Consider the following 12,451-nt stretch of genomic DNA (forward strand, 5'->3'; position numbering starts at 1 on the left):
TTTGAGGTTAAGGAACATTGTTGATATGGTGTGGCGAGAGCTATACTAGATCCAGGGAACGTTTGATTCTCTTGTACACAAATAGTTTGCTGTGGTGGTGACATTCTTCACCTTTCCATAAATGTTTTTTTTAAACAAATCAAGTTTCTATAGATTGTTAAGCTAATAGTAAATTGTGTAATAATTTGTACTTACATTAAGGGACATTTTTTAAATTAATTAATTTGGTTTCTTTTGCCAGTGATTACGTTTGCTTAAAAAAAAACTTTTCCATTAACAAGACTAATCACAAGACTAAGCAGGGTCAAATAAAAATTTAATACTGAAACATTACACGGAATACTTCAGCTGGGAAAATGAATACTCTCCAAAGACACAATTGTATTTTATTAGTTAGACAGCCTTTGATCCAAAACCTGATATTCCCATAGCCACTTTTTTCTTACAAAAAAGTACTCGATAGCCGATTGTTAAATGGTTCTTTATTAATTCAGAGTAATTACATTAAAAAACAGTATAAAAGTAAGATATTAAAGTGAAACTTTTCAAGCCATTTTTTTCAAGGTGACTTTCACAATATTTAACCAAAACTATTCAGAATGAGAATATAAAAAAATGTAAAACAAACCGTTACATGTTTATAAATACAGAGGGTTCATTGTAGAACATTCATGCAAGGATGTAGCCTAAGTATACTATTCACACAAGAAAACTCCAAGCTACCACTAGAATTACCAAGGAGAAGCCAAGGTTTTTATGAAGTATTATGATATTATGATTATAAATCACTTATTGATAGGTGGAAAAACATTTTGCTGATGAAAGCAGTATAAATATAATTAGGGGGTTGAGAGTAAAGGTAAAATTAACCTCCATGTTATTACAAGTAAAATACAACTGTTATTAATCACTGCTAGGTGGCATTGTAAGTATGTAGTGTGGGACCACAGATCAGTGCATCCAAAGATTTACTGTTTTCCTGGATCTTTAAAGGTGTTTTTTGGTTGGAAAAGGAATGTTCGAACACTTTTGTGATTATACATGTTTGGTCAAGTCATTGGCTATTAAATACATGCTGAATTGTTTTGTGGAAGCTACTGGGTTGCCTAAAATTTCCCCGCTCTTTTACCATTAATGTACAATTATTTTACCACATCTCTTATGACCATTACATAGATTATAGTTCTGAGAGCTACTTGGATAATGTTGAAGTAATGTTTAAGAGGATGTCCTTTTTTTTTAAAATAAAGTGAACATTAGAATTATGTTATATATTAAGACATCGAGTCCGTCTCCCGCTCAAAGTGGACACAAAATTAAAGAGAATGGAAATGGTTACTGGAAATATCAAATTAAGAAGTTAATTTAAACAACTAATGCAATTCGCTCCTGATAATTCAGTCATTTTTTTTGTTTGAAAAAAACTTTGAATTATCCAAATATTTGCATTAAACAAAGCAAATAGCACAGGAAAGTAAGAATATATTACTAAAAAAAAAATTGAACTTTCAGAACATTTGAATTCAGAGGCGTACACTGTGATAAAGTTCTGCAGCTATTTTAGTTGCCTGGTTTTTTGATTCTAATAAAGTAAAAATAAACACATTTGGGCAAGCTGACCACTTGCCTACCAGTTGGTTCAGTATATGTAATGGACATCTCTTAAGCTGAGAAACCAAAATTACACTGTGAATTGTATGGAATCAACTGTCTTATTGACAAAGTAGACTTGTTTCAATTTGAGATGCGGTTGGAGAAGAAACCCTTGCCTATACAATCAGAAGTTACAGTAACACAGAGTAATACAGAACTGTAAGGCAATGTTGCATTGTATATAACTGACTTTGCTTTCTTTAAAACACATCACAATAGTGTAATTAGTGGCTATAACCAGCGATCCTCGATACGAGGGACCGCCAATGATGTTAAGTGGCTATTCCTATCCATGTAGTAAGCACCAAGGGAAGTATTTTATTGGAACATGTACTTGAGCTGAAATTATTCTTTTAACAACCTGCTAACAAATTCATACTCTTTGAAATCACACTTTTGAAGCCATGCATTCCCAAGATTTAGCAAGTCGTTAATTGTGGAGGAAAACGCGTGTTTTTCTGTTTTTGTTCAAAGGGGCTTCATGCTCAATATTCTTTCAATTTACAAGGAATACTGCTTGTATGCAGTGCTTATTTTCGGAAATTTCCGAGCTGCACTCCATGAGCACCAGAGACGCATTGAAAAGAAGCCGGCTGAATTTCCCAGTGCTTCACTGGATTGCCAAAAAGACTGATTCCACTATAGTGCAGCTTCTTAATTCTTGATTCCTTTGGACAGAAGTCATCTACTTCAATTTTGCTAATATTGTTATTATGAAGATATACGACCTGTTTAAAAAAGATTTTTTTTAAATTAGCTGAAATTTGCACATTGTAAAAATCCATGGGAATTTAGTATTCATTTGTTCAGGCTTATTTTGATTCCCAACAAAGAAAGTATTTTAGGCTAAGAGACTCAGACTACTACTTGGACCTGAGCAGAGATGTTTTCCATATCGATACTCCTTGGCTGGTATGAACTCCACGGGGTTACTTTCAGGCCTAACAAGTCATGCATGTTTATCATGATCAGATTTCACTCCTTTCTAATGCCCTGTCTAATTGAAACTTGCCTCTGCACCTCTCCACCCTGGGTTACCAAACTCATTGATTGCTTCGAATTGCATCCACCTTGTTACTGAGTATTGGCTAGAATCTATCACTTATGTGTGCGAATGCAGCACTCCCTTGCCATCAGAACAGAATTCAATAAGTTGCTGCTGTTTCTTTGCTCAGCATAATTACCTGAAGTGTGTTGAAAACATTTTTAATGGCAAAAGTCGCAGCAGTTTTCATCCTTTGAAAAAAAAATACTTAAAAAAAAAAATCTGTCGCCTCGAAATAGGTATGCTGGGTGTTTGGGACACAGAGTGGTTGGAATGGGAAACATTTCTGATCTTAACAATGCTGGGCAGGAGATCACAAGCATGTAAAACTGATGGACAGAAAAAGACCAGCTCTGCCATACAATCTTATACACACAGAAAATAGGTGCAGGAGTAGGCCATTCGGACCTTCGAGCCTGCACCACCATTCAATAAGATCATGGCTGATCATTCCCTCAGTACCCCTTTCCTGCTTTCTCTCCATACCCCTTGATCCCCTTAGCCATAAGGGCCATATCTAACTCCCTCTTGAATATATCCAATGAACTGGCATCAACAACTCTCTGCGGCAGGGAATTCCACAGGTTCACAACTCTCTGAGTGAAGAAGTTTCTCCTCATCGCAGTCCTAAATGGCCTATCCCTTATCCTAAGACTGTGTCCCCTGGTTCTGGACTTCCCCAACTTCGGGAACAATCTACCCGCATCTAACCTGTCCCGTCCCGTCAGAATCTTGTATGTTTCTATGAGATCCCCTCTCATCCTTCTAAACTCCAATGTCTAAAGACCCAGTTGATCCAGTCTCTCCTCATCTATCAGTCCAGCCATCCCGGGAATCAGTCTAGTGAACCTTTGCTGCACTCCCTCAATAGCAAGAATGTCCTTCCTCAGATTAGGAGACCAAAACTGAACACAATATTCCAGGTGAGGCCTCACCAAGGCCCTGTACAACTGCAGTAAGACCTCCCTGCTCCTATGCTCAAATCCCCTAGCTATGAAGGCCAACATACCATTTGCCTTCTTTACCGCCTGCTGTACCTGTATGCCAACTTTCAATGACTGATGAACCATGACACCCAGGTCTCGTTGCATCTCCCCTTTTTCTAATCTGCTACCATTCAGATAATATTCTGTCTTCGCGTTTTTGCCCCCAAAGTGGATAACGTCACATTATACTGCATCTGCCATGCATTTGCCCACTCACCTAACCTGTCTAAGTTACCCTGCAGCCTCTTAGCGTCCCCCTCACAGCTCACACCGCCACCCAGTTTATTGTCATCTGCAAACTTGGAGATATTACACTCAATTCCTTCATCCAAATCATTGATGTATATTGTAAAGAGCTGGGTTCCCAGCACTGAGCCCTGCAGCACTTCACTAGTCACTGCCTGCCATTCTGAAAAGGACCCGTTTATCCCGACTCTTTGCTTCCTGTCTGCCAACCAGTTCTCCATCCACGTCAGTACCATGTGCTTTGATTTTGCACATCAATCTCTTGTGTGGGACCTTGTCAAAAGACTTTTCAAAGTCCAAATATACCACATCCACTTGTTCTCCCTTGTCCACTCTACCTCAAAAAATTCCAGAAGATTTGTCGAGCATGATTTCCCCTTCATTATTCCATGCTGACTTGGACCGATCCTGTCACTGCTTTCCAAATGCGCTGCTATTTCATCCTTAATAATTAATTCCAACATTTTCCCCACCACTGATGTCAGGCTAACCGGTCTATAATTACCCGCTTTCTCTCTCCCTCCCTTTTTAAAAAGTGGTGTTACATTAGCTACCCTCCAGTCCATAGGAACTGATCCCGAGTCGATAGACTGTTGGAAAATGATCACCAATGCATCCATTATTTCTAGGGCCACTTCCAAAAGTACTCTGGGATGCAGACTATCAGGCCCCGGGGATTTATCAGCCTTCAATCCCATCAATTTCCCTAACACAATTTTCCGCCTAATAAGGATATTCTTCAGTTCCTCCTTCTCACTAGACCCTCGGTCCCCTAGTACTTCTGGAAGGTTATTTGTGTCTTCCTTCGTGAAGACAGAACCAAAGTATTTGTTCAATTGGTCTGCTATTTCTTTGTTCCCTATTATAAATTCACCTGAATCCGACTGCAAGGGACCTACGTTTATCTTCACTAATCTTTTTCTCTTCACATATCTATAGACGCTTTTGCAGTCAGTTTTTATGTTCCCGGCAAGCTTCTTCTCGTACTCTATTTTACCCCTCTTAATTAAACCCTTTGCCCTCCTCTGCTGAATTCTAAATTTCTCCTAGTCCTCAGGTTTGCTGCTTTTTCTGCCCAATTTATATGCCTCTTCCTTGGATTTAACACTATCCTTAATCTCCCTTGTTAGCTATGGTTGAGCCACCTTCCCCGTTTTATTTTTACTCCAGATAGGGATGTACAATTGCTGAAGTTCATCTATGTGATCTTTAAATGTTTGCCATTGCCTATCCACCGTCAACCCTTTAAGTATCATTTGCCAGTCTATTGTAGCCAATTCACGCCTCAAACCATCGAAGTTACCTTTCCTTAAGTTCAGGACCCTAGATTCTGAATTAACTGTGTCACTCTCCATCCTAATAAAGAATTCTACCATGTTATGGTCACTCTTCCCCAAGGGGTCTCGCACAACAAGATTGCTAATTAGTCCTTTCTCATTACACATTACCCAGTCTAGGATGGCCAGCTCCCTGGTTGGTTCCTCGACATATTGGTCTAGAAAACCATCTCTAATACACTCCAGGAAATCCTCCTCCACTGCATTGCTACCATATTGATTTGATGACCTCCAGCATCACATGATTTCTCCCTCCTTCCCCCACTAACTGGCTTGACCGATGTTTCTTTTAACAAGAGCACACTAACATTAACTTACCAGTAAAGGTTTTTCTCCTATTTGAATAGAATGTGTTCTTTCCTCCCCAATACCTAATTCTCAGTTATTTTGCAAAATTACCTTTTCATGTTTTGTTTACCAGCAAAACGATCCTTTCACAAAATGCTCAATTTTTTTTACAAAAGGGTGGGATTAGAATAAAATATATAAATATATAGAATAATTTTCTATTTACCTGTAGATACTTCAGTTGCTTTATGCTGGCAGGAACTTTATTAACTTTGTTGTTTTCCAAATGAATCTGTCTTAAATTAGGAAGATATGCTAAGCTTCCATTTTCAATATGTTTAATTTGGTTGTATGACAAGTCCAATCTGTAACAAGAGAAGGAAGTGACTGCATATTCAGTACATGGGATGTGCATTTCATTCAAAGCTTTTTTGATCACCTTATTCCAATGGGAAAACCCATTATTCTCCCTGTAGTATTAGTTATGCCTGTAGGTGATGCTGTGATAGGAACTTTTAGTTTCAAGGGTGTTATACTTTACCTGTCATGCACTCAGCCTGGTGCCAAACAGAAAAGAACCAATTGCATTTGTCGATTTCTCTGCTCACACTCTTAGTAACAATTTTGAATTGATCATCTCTTGTAATTGGCTCTCCAAGCAGAGGAAATAGTCTTTCACTATTCATTCTATCCATCCCTTCATAATTAGACTTCTCTGTTACATTGGGAATATTCCCAGTATCTCTCATCTCTCCCCATTACTATATATTCCGATCCCTGGCATTATCCTAGTGAATCTATGTTGAACGATATATATATATATATATATATATATATACATTTAATATCTTTTCTGTGATGGGGTATCGAAAACTGCACAGAGAATTCTAACTGAGGGCTAGCCAATATTTTGTATAAACTTATCATTTTTGCTTTACTTTTGTACTCTGTGCCCCCAAAATTTTGTTGGCCTTGTTATGGCGTTATAGATTGGCACTTGCAATTTCAGCAAATTATGTATTTGATCGCTGAGTTCTTTCAGTTCATCCACTGAGTGTATACTGCCATTCCTTGTTTATCCTCCCAAAATATGTTATTTCAAATGTATCTATGTTATAATGCATCTGCCGCTTGTTTGCCCATTCCACTATCCTAGCTATGTCTTCCTGAAGTCTTTTACAATCCTGATGGCTATTGTTCAAACCTCTTACTTTTGTGTCATCAGCAAATTTCAAGTCCAAATCATCTATATGTAGACCCAGCACACACCCCTCGAATATACCACTTCCAACCCTTCTCCAATCTGAACAAAACCTTTCACCCTATCTCTTTGTTTCCTTTCCATTAACTAACATTCTATTTTCTCTCACCCCATGCGCCTGAATTTTTTAAAGAAGACTCTTGTGAGATATCTTATAGTGTGCCTTTTGAAAATTCATATACACTGCATTCCCTTTATCTACTCAATCGGTCACTTCATAAGCTCTATTGAATTTGTCAAACACACTTTGCCTGGTTTGTGAGCTGTGCTACAGAAGACAAACTAGTTTGTTTTAAATTTTTGTGTTGAGTATGATTTATTTTCTTTTTTCAAGTTAAAATATTTAATAACTTTTTATGCCCATTAAGATCAGAAAGATCAGACCTGGGGAATTAAATACTCTTTCAACCAACACCCACTTCATTAGAGCTCCCTGCACTTGTTTGAATTTGTCCACTTCCCAAACCAACAAACTTATGTTTGTGTGAATACCAATTTATGCCAAAATGAGGACAGTTTTGTGCTGTAGGCCGAGGAATTGGGTTTTAGTTTCTCCACTTCAACCCAATTACAACCTTTACAAGCTATCAGAGGTCGCCGTTATTAAGGATTAAACTGGAAAGCAATTTCTGGCCTCCGTACATGCGCAATTAACGCGGAAATCAGGACGTTGCTATCTGAATTGCCCTGCTCTTCCACAAACTTTACTATGCCGTACCTCGCCAAGTGATTCGGCATTCACATACATGCACCAGCATGAAGTTGGGGTGCTTGCCCACTAGATACCCACTAAACATGGCAGAAAACATTAAGGCTTGTCCATTCAAGTGTAAGTGAATTTTTATTGGCATGGTATTGCCAAACAACCTCTGTGGCACTGAAAATGTACTTTTACAAGTGTTGAGTCTCATTCCTTCAGATTTGAATTATTGCTAGAGATTTTTTTTAAAACTTTTTTTAACTTGTTCCTTCTGTCTCTTTTATCTTTCTCTGCCTTAATCCCATTTTTCTTTCCATTTCTTTATTTTGTTTTCTGAACATGATTTTACATTGAATTAAATATTCTAATTTACACGTCCTGGTTTTGAATCTGCTTGTCTCAGTAAGGAATCTTCAATCTGATTGATTGAGGAGAGACGCTGCTGTTTGTCCTGTTCACACAGGACCTAGAACACCTGAAAAGGGCGTTGTGCTGTTTTGGCTCTCTAATTACCACAAATTGCAGTGTAAATGCGCACAGAAAGTATGTGAGCAACTGTAAGTGCAATGAACAACGAGTGCCCCTTGCTCGCTGCCGACTGAAAAATCTGAGTCATTGTGCTTAATCCATACTGATGTCCAGTCCCTTTCTTCTGCAATTAAGATGTTTTTGTTTTTTGCCTTGTACTTTCTCAGTTCACAAGTCCATTCAAAATCACATCTCTAGTGAAATGACATCACATTTGAATTTTATTTTAAACAAGGAAGTTTTACCTGTACAAGTCTTTGTATTGTCTAAAATCCTGAAGTTCAAGTGATGAAATCTTATTGTGATCAAGGTACAGTTCATACAGGTTGGGAGGTAGATCTTTGGGTGAAAAATTGAGAATAATTAGTATAAGTGATCACAGAATATAGTTGATCAAATGCAAATGATCTCTAGACACCTTGATGTAGGTCAAAGATAAGGCTTCGGCCTTGAGTTGCGGCTTTGATTGATTTCTCCAGCTGAGACTTTTGAGACGGGTGTATTGTCATTGATTAGCTCAAGTTCACTGATGGGCAGCTTAATGGTCAGAGATCTCATACTACAGAATTATATTAAGGGGGAATGTGCAGTCAACTTCAGTCATGCAGACAATGGCCAAAGAACAATCTGTATTTTAAAAGTTTCAGTATTAGAACTAACCAGGGAGCTAGGCTAGATTGAGGTTACAGTAAGTAGACTTCTGTTTAAAGTTTGTGTTTGGCGGGAAGATGAATGACATTGTTATTATTTTATGTATTGAGGTTAGAGAATTATATATTTCACAGTGTTATACTGTTTGCTGTTCATTCATCTGTCTTTTGTAAATAAAAATCACTTGTTGGTTTAAAAGTTTGAGTTCACGATTTTAATAAGTAAACCTATCCAGTCAGTCTTCCAAAGTGAGGCAAATTATGTGGCAGCATATGATGTATTCTAGTAGCTGGTGTATAGTCTAAGAGTTCTCTGTTATAATCCCTGTGTCTCACCATTATATACCTAGATATTCAATAGAATGCATTTCAGATCATAGGGGATGCACAGTATACTTATTTTCTTGAACCCAAGAAAATATCTAGAATACAATCGTGCCTATTTATCACCCCTCTGATAGCTTTAAGTGACTAATTACTTGGAACAAGACAGGCTGAGATACACTTTCAAACTTTACTGGATCTTTTAAATTCAAGTCGAACTGCAATCAAATATATATTCAAACAAAACCGATAGGACGTTTGTATTCGAATTAAATAGCTTTGCCCCATCTTTGAATACCTGTTGCAGATATAATATCAGTTCTGAAGCAGTTGTGCATCAAATCAATCTGGGACATTTTCTATGAGTAAACCTATTTTGAAAAATCCCATTACAGAAAGAAAAACAATAGCCAGCTGCATCATGGGCAAAAAATGTTTTGTTTTTGTAATTTTGACATCGGGTACTTGAAATAGATGTTCAATTTCCCAGTACCGACTAGGGACAGAAGTGTAGTGGTTAAGGTGCTGGATTTGGTATGTTTGTTAATTTGTGAGCTGGCACTATATAAGTGACGATGGAAACTGCCAATCTGCTGCAAAAGCAGAATTGGTTTACTAATGACCATCCGTACCCAGTCTGGCCTACATGTAAGACTGAAAGACTTGGATTGTCTAATTTGCATATCTTCTCTCCTACCATCCACTTTTCACCATTGCATCATTTTATGTGATTTATTATTGGAAGGTGTATGTTTTTCTGGCTGAATTGCTCTCTGTTCTAATGAATTAGTCAAAACCTGATTAGACTCCCTCAATTAAGATTTGAAAATTTGACTGAAGACCATCATTTTGGATGTAGTTATAAGGTAAAGGTACAATTTCTGGATGCAGAAACCACTGACACTTTGTGGCATCATCCACCTTGTGATTGACCCTATATGTCCATAACTCCATAAGAAACAGCAATAATAAATTAAAAAATCAAATAAACTTACTCTTGGGAACTGAAGTTAGTTTTGCCTGTGAAATTCGTATGTAAATCAGTCTCAACACCCCAACAAATGCATCAGGTTCTATGCCAGTAGCATCAAGTGGATTTCCACTCATCTCTGCAATTAAAAACACTTGTTATTAGCAGTTTATGATTCAGTATAAAGTCAATTTCTGTTGTAACATATTCGAGAGATTAAAACAGCATAAGGGATCCTGGGCTTTATATCCTGATTCTGGGCACCACACTTCGGAGGAGATGTCACGGCCTTGGAGTGGGTGCAGAGGAGATTTACTAGAATGGTACCATGAATGCGAGACTTCAGTTACCTGGACAGGCTGGGGTTGTTCTCCTTGGGGCAGAGAAGGTGAGTGGGAGATTTGATGGAGGTGTTCAAAATCATGGAGAGTTTTGATAGAATAATTAAGGAGAAACTGTTTTCAGTGGCTGCAGGGCCGGTAAATAGAAGGCACAGATTAAAGGTAATTGGCAAAAGTACCAGAGGTGAGATGAGGAGAATTTTTTTTACGTAGTGAGTGATTATGATTTGGAATGCACTGCCTGAAAGGGTGGTGGAAATAATAACTTTCAAAAGGAAATTGGATAAATACTTGAAGGGGAAACATTTGTAGGGCTATGGGGAAAGGGCAGGGGAGTGGAACTAATTGGGTAACTCTTTCAAAGAGCCGGCAGAGGCACGATGGACTGAATGGCTTCCTTCTGTACTGTATCATTCTGTGATTCTATTGTCACACAAAAAGATCCCCTTGAGCTTAAATCCAATTAAAAGTGAATAATGGTGCAGACTCGATGGGCCAAATGGCCTCCTTCTGTACTGTACTCTTCACGATTCTATAACCATATGGCGGCGGGGTGGGTGGTGGTGACGACAAATTTTTAAGTCTTTAATTCTGTGTTTTCCTGGTCAAAACATAGGTTCCTGGAAACCTGCTAAATTGGATCTCTGCACTGGAAAGACCCAATTGGATGACAGATCCAGTAGGTCGAACCCAGCAATCTACGACTGAGCTGAGAAAGGATCATTATTCATTCTAGTCCTGGATGGCAATCCTGAAATTGTCTGAAAGGTTCAGGGTCATGTAAAGATACCAATATGACTATGGACTAGTTCCCTCTTTTTTTTGGACTTATTTTCATCAATAAACACCATAAAGTCAGATTTAGCAAGGCTAAGTGGTAGGAAAATGTTCTCTCAACAGTACAAGGGGAAGTAAAACAAATATAATTTTTGTAAATAGTAACATTTTCTGGATAGATGTTAAGATTTCTTTTGCTACACCAAGACAAGAGAACTGGAGGGCAGTTTTTAAAAAAAATATTCATTCACTGGACGTGGGAGTCGCTGGTACGGCCAGCATTTATTGACCATCCCTAATTGAAAGAAGGTGGTGGTGAGCCGTCGCCTAGAACCACTACAGTCTATTGTGGTTGTAGGTACTCCCACAGTGCTGTTAGGGAGGGAGTTACAGAATTTTGACCCAGTGACAATGAAGGAATAGCAATATATTTCCTGTCATGTATTCAACTGTCATTGTAACCCATGTATAAACTGATTAGTTGTACACTGTGAGAACAATGACCACTAGGTGGTGAACTTGTGGGAGACACTCCTAACCTGGTCTTTCAGGTATAAAAGGGGAAGCCCCACCCACCTTCATCACTTCAGTGCTGGAATAAAAGTTGCTGGTCACAGAGTGACCTTCTCTCAAGCATGGGCCTCGTGTGCATTTGTACTGTATAGTAAGGACATATCATTGCCAAGTCAGGATGGTGTGTGACTTGGAGGGGAACTTGGAGGTGGTGGTGTTTGCATGCATTTGCTGCCTTTGTCCTTCTAGGTGGTAGAGGTCACAGGTTTGGGAGGTGCTGCCAAAGAAGCCTTGGCGAGTTGCTGCAGTGCATCTTGTTTAAGTTGGTGGTAGGGTGCCAATCAAGCAGGCTGCTTTGTCTTGGATGGTGTCGAACTTCTTGAGTGTTGGAGCTGCACTCATCCAGGCAAGTGGATAGTATGCCATCACACTCCCGACTTGTGCCTTGTAGATGGTGAAAAGGTTTTGGGGAGTTAGGAAGTGAGTCACTTGCCGCAGAATACCCAGCCTCTAACCTTCTCTTGTAGCCAAAGTGTTTATGTAACTGCCAATGTTCCTCGAAGCTGCTTGGCTGCATGGATGCACTGTGTCTGTGAAGTCCTGCCCAGACCACTCACCAGCTTTTGCATTGTAAAAACAGGCATTCGCAAAATTTGAATGGGTAATTTAAAGATACCGCACACAAAAAAAATTAGAGGGAGCATTGGCTGGTCCAGTTAAGTTTCTGTTTATAAGTTACAGTTCCTTTAAATTAAGAAACCACTATCACAGATTTATTAATTTATGAAATTGACTGCTTCTCACACTCAGGCCGGGATTTTAATCCCTGTCA

The 12,451-nt window shown here is 38.6% G+C and overlaps 2 protein-coding genes across 2 annotated transcripts in view; one reads left to right on the top strand and one right to left on the bottom strand.

Annotated features, from left to right (window-relative positions):
- Positions 1-12,451, top strand: part of cenpp (centromere protein P) — a 418,874-nt gene that overhangs the window by 242,756 nt on the left and 163,667 nt on the right. The window lies entirely within an intron of this gene.
- aspn (asporin (LRR class 1)) overlaps positions 2,184-12,451 on the bottom strand; it is a 28,863-nt gene continuing 18,595 nt past the window's right edge. The window contains exons 5-8 of the mRNA XM_070894751.1: positions 10,014-10,127; positions 8,290-8,383; positions 5,782-5,920; positions 2,184-2,381 (exon numbers count right to left, since the gene is read on the bottom strand). Coding sequence (XP_070750852.1) covers positions 2,184-2,381; positions 5,782-5,920; positions 8,290-8,383; positions 10,014-10,127 — 545 coding nt within the window. The remainder of the gene's footprint in view (positions 2,382-5,781; positions 5,921-8,289; positions 8,384-10,013; positions 10,128-12,451) is intronic.

This window comes from Pristiophorus japonicus, chromosome 12, assembly GCF_044704955.1.
Source record: "Pristiophorus japonicus isolate sPriJap1 chromosome 12, sPriJap1.hap1, whole genome shotgun sequence".
In the NCBI taxonomy this organism is placed as follows: Eukaryota; Metazoa; Chordata; class Chondrichthyes; family Pristiophoridae; genus Pristiophorus; species Pristiophorus japonicus.